Source organism: Danio aesculapii, chromosome 16 (assembly GCF_903798145.1).
Source record: "Danio aesculapii chromosome 16, fDanAes4.1, whole genome shotgun sequence".
In the NCBI taxonomy this organism is placed as follows: Eukaryota; Metazoa; Chordata; class Actinopteri; order Cypriniformes; family Danionidae; genus Danio; species Danio aesculapii.
Window position 1 is genome coordinate 17,314,862 of NC_079450.1, and position 16,365 is coordinate 17,331,226.

General features: G+C 34.5%; 1 protein-coding gene across 1 annotated transcript in view; it reads left to right on the forward strand.

Moving 5' to 3' along the window:
- The window catches only part of tgfbr2b (transforming growth factor beta receptor 2b), a 62,550-nt gene that overhangs the window by 34,134 nt on the left and 12,051 nt on the right, over positions 1-16,365 (forward strand). The window contains exons 4-6 of the mRNA XM_056474663.1: positions 5,387-5,676; positions 7,539-8,039; positions 11,443-11,584. Coding sequence (XP_056330638.1) covers positions 5,387-5,676; positions 7,539-8,039; positions 11,443-11,584 — 933 coding nt within the window. The remainder of the gene's footprint in view (positions 1-5,386; positions 5,677-7,538; positions 8,040-11,442; positions 11,585-16,365) is intronic.

Sequence of the window (16,365 nt, forward strand, 5' to 3'; positions counted from 1 at the left end):
TATTATTATAACCGGGTGTACAGTTTAAGTAAATGTTGGGGGTTGTGATGTCACAAACCCATGAAAAAGCTCAATGCCAGCCGTTGTAGACTTTTAAGGCAAGACATTTTTTTCATGCACCTGTCAGTTTTGACATTTTTCATATAGTTCATCTTTTTTAAGTGTTCATTTTTGGATTAATGTGAAAATGAATTCCAAAAGTTCCAGTTTCAATGCCAATACATTATTTTAAGGTCATCTTCTATAAATCTCTAGTTTAGTAGCATTTACAATCTGTAAACTTCAGTTTATTCATATTCTGAAGGTCTTTAGAGGGCTATATTCATGCATTCATACATGATCATATTATGATCTATCGTTTATTGTGTAATGCCACCTGCTAACAAACAACATCCTTCAGACGTTTAACTGTGAGACTTGTGTGGCCAAAATGGTTAAAAAAAACACAATTTTTTTGGAAATGCAATAAAATAATTATTTATAAAGCAGATTTAAAAACATTCAAAGTTGACCAAAGTGCTGTACATAGGAGTTCTAAAGACAAAGTTTAAAAAGAAGACTCATTTTTCAATTTTAGTCATTTTACTAATTTTTTAATTATAATTTTGTTTTCTAAAAAAACTTGATAATGTATTTTTGACAAACTAAAAGATTGATTAAAAAAAAGATTCCTGAAAATCCCATTTTTACAAGCCGTTGGATCAAACATATATATTGCCTCATTTACATATTTAGGTAATTATTTATATTACCTTATAGTTTAGCATTTATATTATTATATCATTTGTAAAATTATTTGCTTATTGTAATCAATTAACCTGGTGGAGTATGGTGATATTATATAACTTTTTTACCCAATACATTTGAGTTTTAATGCTGTAAGAAATTGTATTATTATATATGCATATATTTATTTTATTATTTTATTCATTATATTATATTATATTATTTTGCCCAATTCACCTGCAGGTTTTTGTCTTGAAAAAATACTCTTTCTTTGCGTTGACCTTTAAGCATAATAACTTTGCAAATGCTGTTTACTCTCAAACAGCAACATCACACACTATCTACAGTTTAAAAAGTGAAATCATAATCAAGGGTCTCTTTAACAGCAAAGCCTCATATTAGATGATAATGTTATTGAGAAGCTGGAAAGGGCACCATCATTTCATGGATGTTTATACAGTCTTTAATTTGGCCGGAGAACAGCTTTCTGCTGCTGCATGTGAAAGGTTGAGAGTGTTTTTCGTCTGCACTTCACGGACATGTTTGTCGACTGTTGTGTCTGCCAAATGATTTGGCATTTATTGACGTTTTCTCTCGCAGTGTCATGTATCCATTTCTGCTGGTTTCATGTCTGCGTCTCAATGATAAGGCGTGTCTGTGTGTTTGATGGAAGAATGCAGACAGACCAAACACTGACTCCACTCTCTGCCCACGTAGTTGGCAGGTCTCGCTTTGTCTCTGGATTGAACCTGCAGCCAATCCTCAGGCTGGCAGGAGCACGGCATATAGCAGGGTAAACTTTCCCTGTGGCAGAACAGGCGAGCACTGTGCGAGCTTCACTCGTGCTGGAAAAACTGCTCACATACTGAGTTAATGATTAGGAGTTTGGGCAAACTGGGGACTTGGTGACTGGATGGTTGTGCCTGCTACACTCAAAACTGACTCTTGCTGCTTGTTCAAACTACTTATTTAAAATGAGTTGAAAACACGATTCTTAAGTTTTTTAAGAGGGGACAACTTAATTGTTTTAACTTCAATCCACTTTGTAAAAATTATTAAGTTAACTTTATCAATTTGTGTTGGGACAACATAAAAGAATTGTGTGGATTTTAGTATTTTTTACAGTATATATTTGAGCAATATCACACGAGTAGCAGTGCAATGTGGCTGTATATCGGGCCTCGGGCCTTTGTGCCCCCATCAGTGATGAAATACAGCCACATAACAATCCTACGAATGTGGTATTGCATTTATTAAACAGTTTGATGGCATAATCGTGTGTATAAAAAAGAAAATCACACACTGAGAGTCTAAAAACCCTTTTGTATGAGAAACTACTTTTTTCTGCCTTTCATTCACAGCTGTAGCTGACGTCAGAACAAGAAGAAGCCATTGCTACCTTACCAACATCACTTTAGAGCTAGTATTTGAATGATACTCTAGCGTAATGCCTAAAGTGTGATTTTGCTCACATTTTAAGATTATAAGGCTGAACTGCCATCAGTCTACTGAAATTTCCTAGTATTTCTCTGTTGCAATCAGGATTTCACAATAATTAACCCTGAAAAAGCCTAACCTAAGCAAACACTACCAGTTTCTGTGGTATAAATACAGCAATACAAAAGAGAGAGATTGACTTATAAGGTCACTTACCTCATTCATATTGATTTGTTCAGATGTAGTTTAAAATTTACACTGAGAAAATACTGTTTTCCTTCGTTAAGGACTTATTATGCGGTCTCTGTTGCCATCTTGTGGCGGAACGTCAACCGTCATGTTCTTTGGTCTGCTCAGACAGGCTGATGGCAGCCGCTGCACTGAATCCAATACTTAGAAATTATAAATATTTTAAAATAGGCACTATCCTTATAAATAAACTGCATAGTTGTGAACTAAACAACTACATTCTTGCCTTAAAAAGCCTCGAAAGTACATTATGTTGTCCAACAGCAGCAATATTTGTCAAACTGTAGAGTTTCCTCTGCTTGTCTTTTTATGTGGGCGGAATGATACGCCAGGGTGAAGGGATAAGAGGCTGGACGAGTGCTGTTATTTGCAGAATATTGCACGCCTATCAGCCAATCAGATTCAAGAACCAGACAGAACTGTTGTATAAATATGAATATTTTGTGCTTTTGTGCTTAAATGACTGTCAATTTGATCCTGTTAGAGTACAATATTCTCAACGCATCTTATTAGAGATGTAGATCGCGTCACAGTTGAATTGAATAAAAGAAGTGTTAAATTATGCATTGAGATTCATCAAACTGTTTATTTGTCTATATGAAAATATAGATAGCACACAAAAAGATGAAAAGCCTGTTACTGCCGACTCAACTTGTTGTAGTGCTGTTTGAGTTTCTTTTTTATGATGTGCACAAAAGAAGATATTTTGAAGAAAGTCAATTGAGAAACTGGTAGCCATTGATTTTAATTGTATATATTTTTTTTATACTATGGATGCCACTTACTGGTTTACAACATTCTTCAGAATATCTTCTTTTTGGTTTAGCAGAAAGAAAGGTTATAAATAAAGTAAACGTTGAATCAGTTTTAATTTTTGGACGAACAATCACTTTAGATCTTGTAATTTGTTGTGTAATAAGTTTTTTAAAATGTAATAAAATGGTGTCACTGTGGCGCAGTGGGTAGCACGATCACCTCACAGCAAGAAGGTCGCTGGTTTGAGCCTCGGGCTGGGCCAGTTGGCGTATCTGTGTGTAGCTTGCATGTTCTCCCCGTGTTCGTGTGTGTGTCCTCTGGGTGCTCTAAGATCAGAGTCCAGAGACATGTGGTACAGGTGAATTGGGTAAATTGCCCGTTGTGTGTGTGTGCGTGTGTGCGTGTGTGCGTGTGTGTGTGTGTGTGTGGATGTTTCCCAGTGATGGGTTGCAGTTGGAAGGGCATCCGCTGCATAAAACAAATGCTGGATAAGTTGGAAGTTCAATCCGCTGTGTCGACACCAGATTAATAAAGGGACTTAGCCAAAAAGAAAATGAATAAATGTTATTTTTTTTAAAGTCAGTGGTGCATTTAATAGTTTTCTTTTATTATAATTATTACATGACTTATTAAAAGATTTAAAAGGATAGTTTGCCCAATTTATTTGCATTTTTGCAATAAATTTGCAAATGTTATAAAATGTTGTTATATCTGTTGTTATGGAACACCATGAATTTATGTAGTTATTTAAGCTTATTAATATTCCCTGTAAAAGTGCAATGTTTAGCCTCATTTTAATTAGATCAAAATTATAAAATGATTGTTTTAATATTATTAAATACATTATTATTTTACTATTTAAATACACATTTGTTTCAAAACAACAATTTTTTAGATGTATTTATGTTTATTAGATGTAGTATTTTTAGATGACATGAAATTAAATTGATAAATATTACAAATTCTCATAGATATTTACATTAGATGTCGCCTACGCTCTTGTTGTCTATTGGAAGGAATGCGTGAATTGAGCCGCCATTTTAGTGTAGGGTAGAGCTCCTTTGAAATGAATGTGGGACCAAGATGCAGTGGAGGAGAGGCCATCCAGAGCCACAGATATATATATATATATATATATATATATATATATATATATATATATATATATATATATATATATATATATATCCACATGTATACATATATCTATGATCGGGAGTGTCAGTATGCAAATATTTTTTTTAATTATAAAAATTATAATTTTACATCACTTTTCTACATCAATGGATAAGGGATCGCACGGGCATTGCTGACAATTGTAATAATGTATTTTACTCCTTCTCTGTTTAATTTGATCTAACCCGTGTCTTGAAACACACCCCCTCTCTTGCTTTCACTTCTCATTCTAACAGAGGAATCTCCGTTATGAACGACTCATTCCCTTAGCTGACAATAATACAAGTTTCTTGCACCGTAGCATATATTATTTACATTGTTTGCTTATTTTATTCACCAAAACTAACATAAGCATGGTATTTTGTGAAAGTTGGTGCTACTTTTCCTTATGGTGAATGCAGTAAGTGACTGTATATCATCAATACTTGTTGAGCACAAAAGTTCGTAAGATACAAAAACCTGAAATATTCAATCTTACCTATTAAATGTTCTGGCTCTGTGCTTTGTTTTTTTTATTTGTTTGCTCATTACTACACCCGTACATAGCGCTAAAGTCCAGCATCTTCACATTGGCTTTAGTCTTGACTAGTGCAGCTGAATGACATTTGTCCTGGAAGTACTGTACAAATGTGCCGGCTTTATTGATGCATGCTTTGGGTCCATATGCGATATCTAGTGTATATATCTATGACAAGTTCTTACTGTATTTTAAATATGTGTTTTTTTAATTACTATTCCCAGTAAGATTGCATTGTTTAACCCAACTGAACTGAAACAGTTTGACTGAGGTAAACTCTCAAGCATTAGCTTCTAAAGACAACAGCTTGGAAAGCTAGATATTAATATAACCAGGACAACATCTGGTGGAGCATTTTTTTTCTTAGCATTTAAAATCTGTGTTGTGTGTACAATAAGAACCTTTTCTTCTTATAGACTGTATTGTTAACTATAAATAGAAATAGTTTTTATTATATGCAATTATCTTGTTGTGTGTGTAAAGGTAAATGCTAACACCCCCCTGCTTTCTCTCCGATTGATAAAGTTCCCACCAATAACCAGGTGGTGTTGGTGATCCTGGTCAGTCTTCTGCCTCTGCTGGTTCTGGCTGTGTTGGTCATCGCCTCCTTCTACTGGTATCGCATGTACCGCCGCAGAAAACTCAACGAGTGGGAGACCAAGAAGCCTTCCAAACACAAGGGTCCCAAAGGCCCTCTGGACTGCAGTGACGCCTGCGCGATCATGATGGATGACGACCGCTCCGACAGCAGCTCCACACATGCCAACAACATCAACCACAACATGGATCCGCTGCCCATCGAGCTTGACCTGCAGGTCAGGAGACACCTTATTATTGTACAAACTTTCACAAAGTTCCTGTGAAATTAAAAGTCAGTTTTTTAAGTGTATCTATACGCTAGTGTGCTCCGAAACAGTAACAAAAAACAGTACACAAGTATCAACATCCAATGCTTGCAGTTTGTCTTTATTTATTCATTCATTCATTCATTCATTCATTCATTTTCTTTTCGGCTTAGTACATTTATTAATTGCAATTTAAACAGCGTGGCGCACAATGTGAAGGGTTGCGCTGGTCTGAAAATAGCAAAAAATCGCACCAAACATGTCTTGCACCTTATTGCGCCGAGTGTATGAAGGGGCTCTCTGTTTCAGTTGAGATTATATCAAACATTAAATAAAAAAGGCACATCTCACAATATGTAATGGGACCTTTAATAACTAATTTCATTTGGTCAGTTGTTTTTAATTGAGGTGATGGGGAATACCACAGTTAATAAATTCCCACAAACTGGAAGTACATAAGTTTATCTAGTCAAGTGAGATTGATATATTTTAATCAAAGCGATCTAATTTTTCATAAAATCCAACAAAGTTTCCAGAAAAAAGAATTAAATGGGTTTTAAAGTATTTTTTATGAGTTTATAAAGTATATTTAGTATATATTATAAGTTTATAAAAGTATAGTTAGGAGTTTTTCTTTATTTAGTTACATTTTTATACACGATTATGCCATCAACATCAGTTACATAACACAGTTACAAACTGACTGCCTGTTTATTTGCGTGTATACAATTCTGGAAATAAAATATACTTTTTTATTCCATACAATTTTATTCAAATCTAAAAGTATCGTTTGCATTTAAATTACATTTCCTTAGTCTTATCCATATTCAATAATATTAAGTATTCAAATTTGCATGCATTATTTAAGCTATAGATATGCGTTTAATGTCTGTTTTTTGTAGCTTTAGCTGTTTTAGTTTTACATTAAACTAAATGAAACTACAACAAAGTCAAAGTAGTAAAAGTTTAGCATTTTTGTAGTTATTATTTGTTCATTTTTTGATACATATTATTATTTGGTTTCGTGTTATTCTGTGAACTACTACACTAGAGCTGCAAAATAAATAGTTTCAGCATCGATATCGCAATATGCGCATCTGCAATAGTCGCATTGCAAAATCTGCAATGTTTAACTGGTATTATTATTGACCCGGAGCTATATTTGAAAACACTAATGATTTGGTAACTTTATAGTTAAACATTGCAATAACAAAGCAGTCATTATTTATGTGCGTTTTAAGGGCCTGCGACTGTGAGCCTTTTTTAAAAGTCAGTTTGAAGTATCCAAGCATAAGAAATTACGTTTCTAACTTAAAGAAATGTTTAATTGTAATTTATGTAAATATACGATGAAAACTATACAGTGTTATTTTTAAATCTGAATATTGCTAGATGTCCAGAAAATCATAAAGCACTGTGCATTTTATTTGTACAGTATCATTGCTTTACTGTTTTTATCAATGATTGTGATTGGTATATTATATATTGTATAATATACAACATAAAATATACCAGTAAAATATAATGCTCTCCCTTAAAAAAATCTTTCCAATGTATCTAAAATGATGAATTGTTTCCAAATAGACCTATTCATTTCATCTGGTGAAGTTATACTCAATATTGCAATAAATATTGTAGAAAATATCGCAATGTCAGTTTTTTCCAATATCCAAAACATTTTTATTTTTGCCATTCTTTTACTTTAACACTTAAGTACAATTTAAACCTGTAATTTATTTCAGGCAAACACATTTAACTATGTAAAACATTCACTTAGTATCTGTACATTCACTTGCGTGTCAGTAATGAATTGCTTCTTCCACCCCTTGCAGGTGGGCAAGGGCCGCTTCGCTGAGGTGTACAAAGCCAAGCTGAGACAGAGCCCCTCAGAGCAGTTCGAGACAGTGGCAGTGAAGATCTTCCCCTACGAAGAGTACGCATCCTGGAAGAACGAAAAGGACATCTTTCAGGACATCGACCTGAAGCACGAGAACATCCTGCACTTCCTTACAGCTGAGGAGCGCAAGGTGGAGAAACAGTACTGGCTGATCACAGCGTTTCACCCACGAGGGAACCTGCAGGAGTACCTGACGCGCCACTTGCTCAGCTGGGAAGATCTGCGGCTGCTTGGTGGATCCCTGGCGAGGGGCGTGGCTCATTTGCATAGTGACCACACCCCCTGTGGCAGACCCAAAGTGCCCATCGTCCACCGGGACCTCAAGAGTTCCAACATCCTGGTGAAGAACGACCTGACTTGTTGTCTCTGTGACTTCGGGCTCGGGCTCCGTCTGGACAACTCGCTGTCGGTGGATGAACTGGCCAACAGTGGACAGGTGGGGCGTGCAATGACAGTTTATCTTCATCAATGCATTTGTGTATCAGAATCATGCAGACTTCAGCTATTGTTATAAATAAGGCATTTATTGTATACAGTTGAATTATTGACCCTCCTCCCTTCATATTTCAACCCATTTTTAAACATAATATTTTTAATAACTAATTACTAATAACTGATTTCTTTTATCCTTGCCATGATGACAGTGCATAAAATTTTTATAGATTTTTTTAAGATACTAGTATTCAGCTTAAAGTGACATTTAAAGGGTTAATTAGGTTAATTAGGCAAGTTGGGTTAATAAGCTAATTCATTGTATAACAATGGTTTGTTCTGTAGACAATCTAAAACAAATATTGCTTAAAGCGGCTAATAATATTGACCTTAAAATGTTTTTTAAAAATTAAAAACTGTTTTTATTCTAGCCGAAATAATACAAATAAGACTTTCTCCAGAAGAAAAAATATTATCAGACATACTGTGAAAATTTCTTTGCTCTGTTAAACATCATTTGGGAAATATTTGGAAAAGAAAAAAAAACTCACAGGAGGGCTAATAATTTTGACTTCATCTGTATATGTTTAATTACGTCAGATTTAATGGATATAGTATATAAAATAAGCAATATGTGGAACACTTGGGCGCTTAAAGAAAAGATCTGATTCAAAATGATTTTTCTAATGAGAAATTTGTATTTTTTTTTTATAAAATAGTGAAGATGCTGTGAGTTGAATAATTTAAACATAAGCGAACCACGAGTCATGTGACGGGAGGCTACACACTTCACACTTTGTATGGAATTACACAGTAATAAAGGTAGACTAATTACCTCAGATTAAAGATTTAACAAATGCAGATACAGATTTTCTCTCAGTGATGATCATTACATCACATATTCACTTCACATTCAACCTGACTTCAATGCACTTGTTCAGCCCAATACAGGCTAGAATTCTGACACTGAACACAAAAAAATATAATTAAAAGAATAATAAAGATATAAAGAAAATAAAGTGAAGGTGATGCAATCAAACAAACAGCCCTGTAACATTCATATAAAGTTGTTATTATGATACTGGTCTTTAAAAGTATTTTACTTTAATTATTTCAGATTTACTTGATATAGTATGCAAAATCAGCAATACAGTGGAAAGAAAACCCAATACAGTGGGTGCTTAAAGAAAACATCTGATTCAAACCGATTTTTTTAATGAGAAATGTTAAAGTAATGAAGACCATAGGCACATTAAACAAGTAATCAAATAAATATAATAATAATGATTGCAGAAAATGCTAGTACTAAAACCTTATACATTGAAATGAAACAAAGAGATAAAATATTTATAATACACTTTTACTTTATTTTATTTAATCGAGTTGCTAGTTATTGCTAGAAATATCTCATTTACATGTAGTTTAACTTAAAATAAAACGAAAATATGAATAAAAAACACTTAAATAATGATAAAGTCCTAAACTTCATTAATACAACACTGACTAAAATTAACACGAAAACAAAAGGTAACATTTATTTGTTTGTTTATTTTCATTTTTAATTATTTATTTATTTATAAAGTATTTTATTTTCTCAATTTTTTTACATATTTTTTTCTTTTAATTTTTTTTATCTCATTCTTTGATTAGACCACCTGAAGCAACTTAACTACATTTTTTCATCAAGCCCAGTGCAGTAAATGGCTGCTCAGATTCCCACGCTTTGACAGTTTTGTAGATGTCAAGAAAAGCGTTGGTGTATTTTGCATGTGTATATAGTATACAGGTTTACAGCGGCGCAAACGTCATGTCATAACTCACAGGGAAAGTCCCTCAGGCATCTCTTCATTTGCAGATGTGTGTGTGTGTGTGTGAGCGCACATGTATGCATGCCCACAGGCCTTTGTTTAACTGCCTGCTCAGATATATGATTCACAGGCTGAAAATGAAAAGACAAGAGGTGTTGAGTGAATCAGTAATGAATGAACTAACAATCACCTGACTCTGTTCCTCCTTGTCTTTGATGCGTGTCAACATTCGAAACCCTAAAACCATTCAAAGGGAGTTTGGACTGTTTAATTTATCACCTTTCAGTTTTGTTGGTTCATTGGTGTGATCTTTTGTACTCCTGAAGTGAGGTAATATAATGAGGTGAAGCTCTGCTTGTTTTAAAGATAAAGTAGTAAAAAAAAAAAAGATTAGCTTGGTTCTCTCAAAACAGCTTGAAATATGAAAGATGGGATAATTGTGCTGAATAATGATGAGGGAAGTGAGGGAACTGAGAGAAAATCACTGCTCTTTTACATACCTCGGTTATAACGAGTGGTTATTTGAGTTTCTGCTGTCTATCAGCTCGAACCAGTCTGGCCATTTTTCTCTGACCTCTGGCATCAACGAGGTATTTGTGCCCACAGAACTGGATATTTTCGGACCATTCTCTTTAAACCCTAGAGATGGTTGTGCATGCAAATCCCAGTAGATCAACAGTTTCTGAAATACTCAGACCAACCTCTCTGGCACCAACAACCATTGCATGCTTAAAGTCACTTAAATTATCTTTCTTCCTCATTCTGATGCTCTAATTGAACTGCAGCAGATCATCTTGACCATGTTTACATGCCTAAATGCAATGAGTTGCTGCCATGTGATTGGCTGATTATAAATTTGCGTTAATGAGCAGTTGGACAGGTGTACCTAATAAAGTAATCAGTGAGTGTATATATTTAATGTTACTTGTATTCAACAAGCAAGCTTCTTTTTGAGTGGAAATGACATGACACAGACCTCTCCCAAAAGATAGTAAAACATTGTACAAGAGTAAGGAGTTGGCCAAAATCAAATACAATTTAACACTTGCTATATTTGCTGACCAGCTTTTTGCATGTATCCACGGATATTTTTGGCAATTCATCTTTAGCATTGAGCTTCAACTCTTTCAGGTTGGAAGATCTTCTTGTCACCCCCCTTATCTTTAGCTTCCTCCAAAGATTCTCAATTAGATTTAAGTCAGGACTCTGGCTGGGCCACTGGATCCCTGTTTTTTATACTGTCAAATAATTTTAGGCTTTACTGTATATGTATATATTATTATTATTAGTTTTCTTTTTTTTTTACCATATTATGTTTCAAATTATTAAAATGTTTCTTTGGATTTATGTTGTTGATATTTTGAATTTTAACATAATGTATATTTTTTTATAAGTTTATTATTTTTAGCAGTAGTAGTTACTCATACAAGTAGTTATTATTAAGTTATTAATCAATAACTAATATATTTACAACAATAGTTATACTGATATTATTTCAAAAATAATTATTGAAATCATTATGTTGTCATATCATCAGTCCAAATACAAATTTAAAGTGTATAAAAATTGAAACAATTATTTTGTGTGTGTGATTGTCAGGTGGGTACAGCCCGGTACATGGCTCCAGAGGTGCTGGAATCGAGGATCAACCTTGAAAACATTGAGTCCTTCAAGCAAACCGATGTCTACTCCATGGCTCTAGTGCTGTGGGAAATCACGTCCAGATGTAACGCCATTGGAGGTGAGCATTCACACACCATCCAGATCTGCCCTGGAAACATAACTCTTATTTCAGCATTTCCTAAATCGATATAGTTAGTGCACTCGAGACAATGCTCTTCTATTTTCATTCTGCCTCTAATTGTCCCTCAAGGAGAGCAGGGATGAAAATAGGCCTGCTTTTTTGTCCAATTCGAACGCGAGTGGCATTTTGTTTTCTTGTTACCATCGTTGGGCTATTGTTTCAGTACAGTTGTATGAAAGCCCACTGCGGCCTTCACTGTGTTTTGAGCGACTTGCACATCCTGTTATTGGAGGAGTTGCTCTTCAACAGGAGGAGGGATGGTTTCAGCCAACTCCTTACTCTATTTGGGGAATGTGTGGAATGTGTGAAATGTCAAGTGCTTCCTAAGAACGCTCCCTTCTTTGGGCAGGTAGAAGGACTAGGTTGCTTGCATATTCCTGCCACATGCACACACACATATATAGGCATTGGAAATTAAGGATGTAGCTGTCATGTATGATAATATACAGTTGAAGTCAGAATTATTAGCCCTCCTAAACTATTAGCCACCCCTGTATATTTTTCCCCAATATCTGTTTTTGCAACACATTTATAAACATAATAGTTTTAATAACTAATTACTTATAACTGATTTCTTTTGCCAACTTTGCCATGATGACAGTACGTAATATTTTACTTGATATTTATCAAGATACTAGTATTCAACTTAAAATATTGCTTAAAGGGGCTAAAAATATTGAACTTAAAATGTTTTTTCTTTTAATTAAAACTTTTTATTCTAGCCAAAATAAAATAAATAAGACTTTCTCCAGAAGAAGGATATTATCAGACATACTGTGAAAAACTCCTTGTTCTGTTAAACATCATTTAAGAAATATTTGAAAAAGAAATCACAAGAGAGTGAAAAATTTTGACTTAAATTATATGCATGAAAAGCAATGGACCCTTTTCAAATTTCCGAGTTTCTCAGCAGTCGTCATTGTTGGGTTAACTTTGAGCGCAGTGAATGGGAGAGTACCACAAATACTTTATGCCTATCCCTATTTGCTTAAATAATAAAAGAAAAAAATCCATGATAGTGTTATCACAGCTTTTTAAAATAAGACTGATAAGGGCAGACAGAAGAGAGAACAATGTCAAATTGTATATAATTCATATTCAATTTATACATACATATATATATATATATATATATATATATATATATATATATATATATATATATATATATATATATATATATATATATATATATATATATATATATATATATATATATATATATATATATATATGAATATATATGAATATGTATACATATGAATCTGTATATATATGAATATGTGTGTGTATATATATATATATATATATATATATATATATATATATATATATATATATATATATATATATATATATATATATATATATATATATATATATATATATAATTTTTAGTAGCAAAACTTTCCCAGCATTTTGTCTGAAAAAAGTGAATCTACTTGTTTTATCGATGTTCCAACATTAACTAAAATATACGCAAAAATGCAGAGCAAGAAACAAATTTTGTCTCTCTTTTAAATTAGTTTGACTGTTGAGTTCAGAGGGTGCACCTAAAAATACGGTTTGATTTTTAATTAACGTTGGAAATTTGAGAGTCAGTGTGCATGTATGAGTGTATTTGCATGTGTATATTGTTTCACACACTGTCCCTGTGTCTGTAGAGTTGTGTTACCCACATGCCCCAGCATGCCCTCTCTGTGGTTGACAGCAGTCCTCCAGTCATGCTGCTCGAGCTTATCTGCAGCGCTGGAACTGCTTTCAGCTAGACAGACTGTCTCATTCCAGACGCTGTTCAGGGAGTACAGATAGACAGCCAGGACTTTAAGATAGATTCTTAGGCTGCGTCAACACTAGTGCGTCGTATTTATTTTAAAACGCACAACTTTTGATATGGTTACACCTTGCATTCACACTTGAACCCTGAGATTTTACCTTGGAATACTGCAGACCCGGTTTAGTTAGATTCTTGGGTTGTGTTTCAGTGTAAAGGATTCAACACGATCGGTGCATCCAAAATCACATTTTCCCTACTATATAGTGTGAAAAACAGTAGGTAAACCAAAATTCATAGTATTTAACAACAGTAGGCAAGAAGTGCACAGATGACTTTACCTCTCGCAGTGAGATTCACAAGTGCACATACAATGGACACGTTACTATCCCATAAGGCCATAGAAGAGATTTTATAAATGTGACTAAAGTAATGCAACTGTCACATGTAGATCATTTGATAATGACAAATGACATATATAGTACGCCATATATCAGTTCATAATGAAGATGTGGCTTCTCAAATTCATTCCTTGACTGGCTCTACTAAATTATCATGATTTTTTTACCCTGATTCGTCAGTTCTCATATTATGACCATTATGACCTTTTTTGTTTACTTAAGTTCAGAGAAACCAACAGAACAACAACAGAAGGAACATACTGTATGCTTTCTTTATTTTATAATGCCACAATGTTTTGTGTTTATTGTGAATAAACACAAATTAAAGTCATTACAGTTTTGAATGATGTCTTTTTTTTAAGTTGTTTCCACGTTATAATGATAAAATCTGTAATCAGGCCTGACCTTTATAGATACACAAAATATATCATTCATTCATTTATTTTCCTTCGGCTTAGTCCCAAACTACAGAATGAACCACCAACTAATCCAGTATATGTTTTACACAGCGGATGCCCTTCCAGCCGCAACCCAGTACTGGGAAACACTCATACACTCTCATTCTCGCACACGCACTGATACACTATGGCCAATTTAATTCATCAAATTCACCTATAGTGCATGTCTTTAGGTTGTTGGGGAAACCGGCGCACCTGGAGGAAACCCACATCAACATGGGGAGAACATGCAAACTCCACAAAATATATCCTAGCATTGGTAACTTGAGTAAAACAAACATATAAACACAGTAAAAGTTGCTGCACACACTCAAAAAAATATGCTTGCTGTTTGTTCAAACTACTCTTTTAAAATAATCTGAATCAAGACAATTCTTGAGTTTTTTTTGGGGGACAACTTAATTGTTTTTTGTTCAATCCACTTCATTTTGTACAAACTAATAATCTAACTTACTACTTTTATGTTGTCCCAACACAAATCAATTGTGTTGAACATTTTTACAGTGCAGTTTAAATGGTCAGTTGAACAATCTGTGCGATCACAGGATGTTTCATGTAGAAAAACAATCCCTTGTTTCCATAAAAATGATTTGCAAAATAACAATTAGTTGCTAAACCTTTATTAAAGGCAACACAGTAGCTTAGTGGTTAGCACTGTTGCCACACAGCAAGAAGGTCGCTGGTTCGAGTCCTGGCTAGGCCAGTTGGCATTTCTGTGTGGAGTTTGCATGTTCTCCCCGTGTTCACGTGGGTTTCCCCCACAGTCCAAAAACATGCACTATAGGTGAATTGGGTTAACTAAATAGGCCGTAGTGTATGAGTGTGTGTGTGAATGAGTTTGTATGAGTGTTTCCCAATACTGCGTTGCAGTTGGAAGGGCATCCGCTGAGTAAAACATATGCTGGAATAGTTGGTGGTTCATTTCGCTGTGGCGACCTCTGAAATAGAGAGTAAGCCAAAGGAAAATGAATGAATGAACCTTTATTAAAACAGTTGTATTTCAAATAATAGATGTTTGTTTAGCTTTATTTTAAATGTGGTTTTGTTTTTCATAACTAATGGCAAACTTGTGTTTCATTCACACAATTTATACACATGTTTCAGATCTCATTCTCTTCTGATAACAGATAACATTCAGAGCATTTGCTGCACACTTAAATGTGACACTTTTTCTCTCAGTGCATGTTCAAATTTGTTCATTTAAATAAACTGCTGTGTGGATGAAGATCTTTTCCAAAACTAGTGGAAATGCCAATATGGATGAGGGTCATATTCATTTTTAATGACTATGTTTGAATGAAAACGTACTAGTGTAAGCATAGCCTTAAAGCCAACCCAGGCTCATTCTGATTATGTACCGCTATATACATTTCTGGAGAGCGGCAAATACGTCCCAGGAGCTACGTTTTTCTGCAGTTTTTGAGAGTCCACCAGAGGCCGCTGTGTGCGCTTTTTGAGATCGCAAAAATCCCTGATTTTTCTCGCAAGTGCCATTCGCGCCTGCAGTTCTCACGTAAATCCACCTGAGGCCACTGTTGACCGACTGACTGACTGACTGACCGACCAGTACACCCACCCACCCCCTTCCCTAAACCCAACTGATAGTGTTTTAAAAAGCACAGATTGACCAGCGCCCACTCCCTTCCCTAAACCCAGCCAATAGTGTTATGAAAAGCAATTTTCATAAAAAAGCCCTTGCAGCTACCTGGTTTTTACTACATTTTCAGTTTTTACCACATTATCACCCTGTTATTTACTTGATTTTTTAATTTTTTGGCTCCTGTTTTTGTTTTACCTGCTTTCTGGAACAGTTCTTCACCAGACTCGAACCCTGTCATCATGGTCAACTCTGATCTGCGTCACACATCCTCCGACGTATACACTGAACCACTAAACAAACTGGTAACAGTGGAAAAGCTGGCCATACAGAAGTAAGCGGTCAGCTGGTAAGCCGAAAAGGAACGGTGTCATATGTTCCTTTGTCTACATAATTTGCAATCTCCAGAAATGTATATAGGGCTACGTTTTCAGAATAAGCCTATGTTCCTTAAAGCCCTTGCTACTATTTTTTTTTTTGCCCCAATT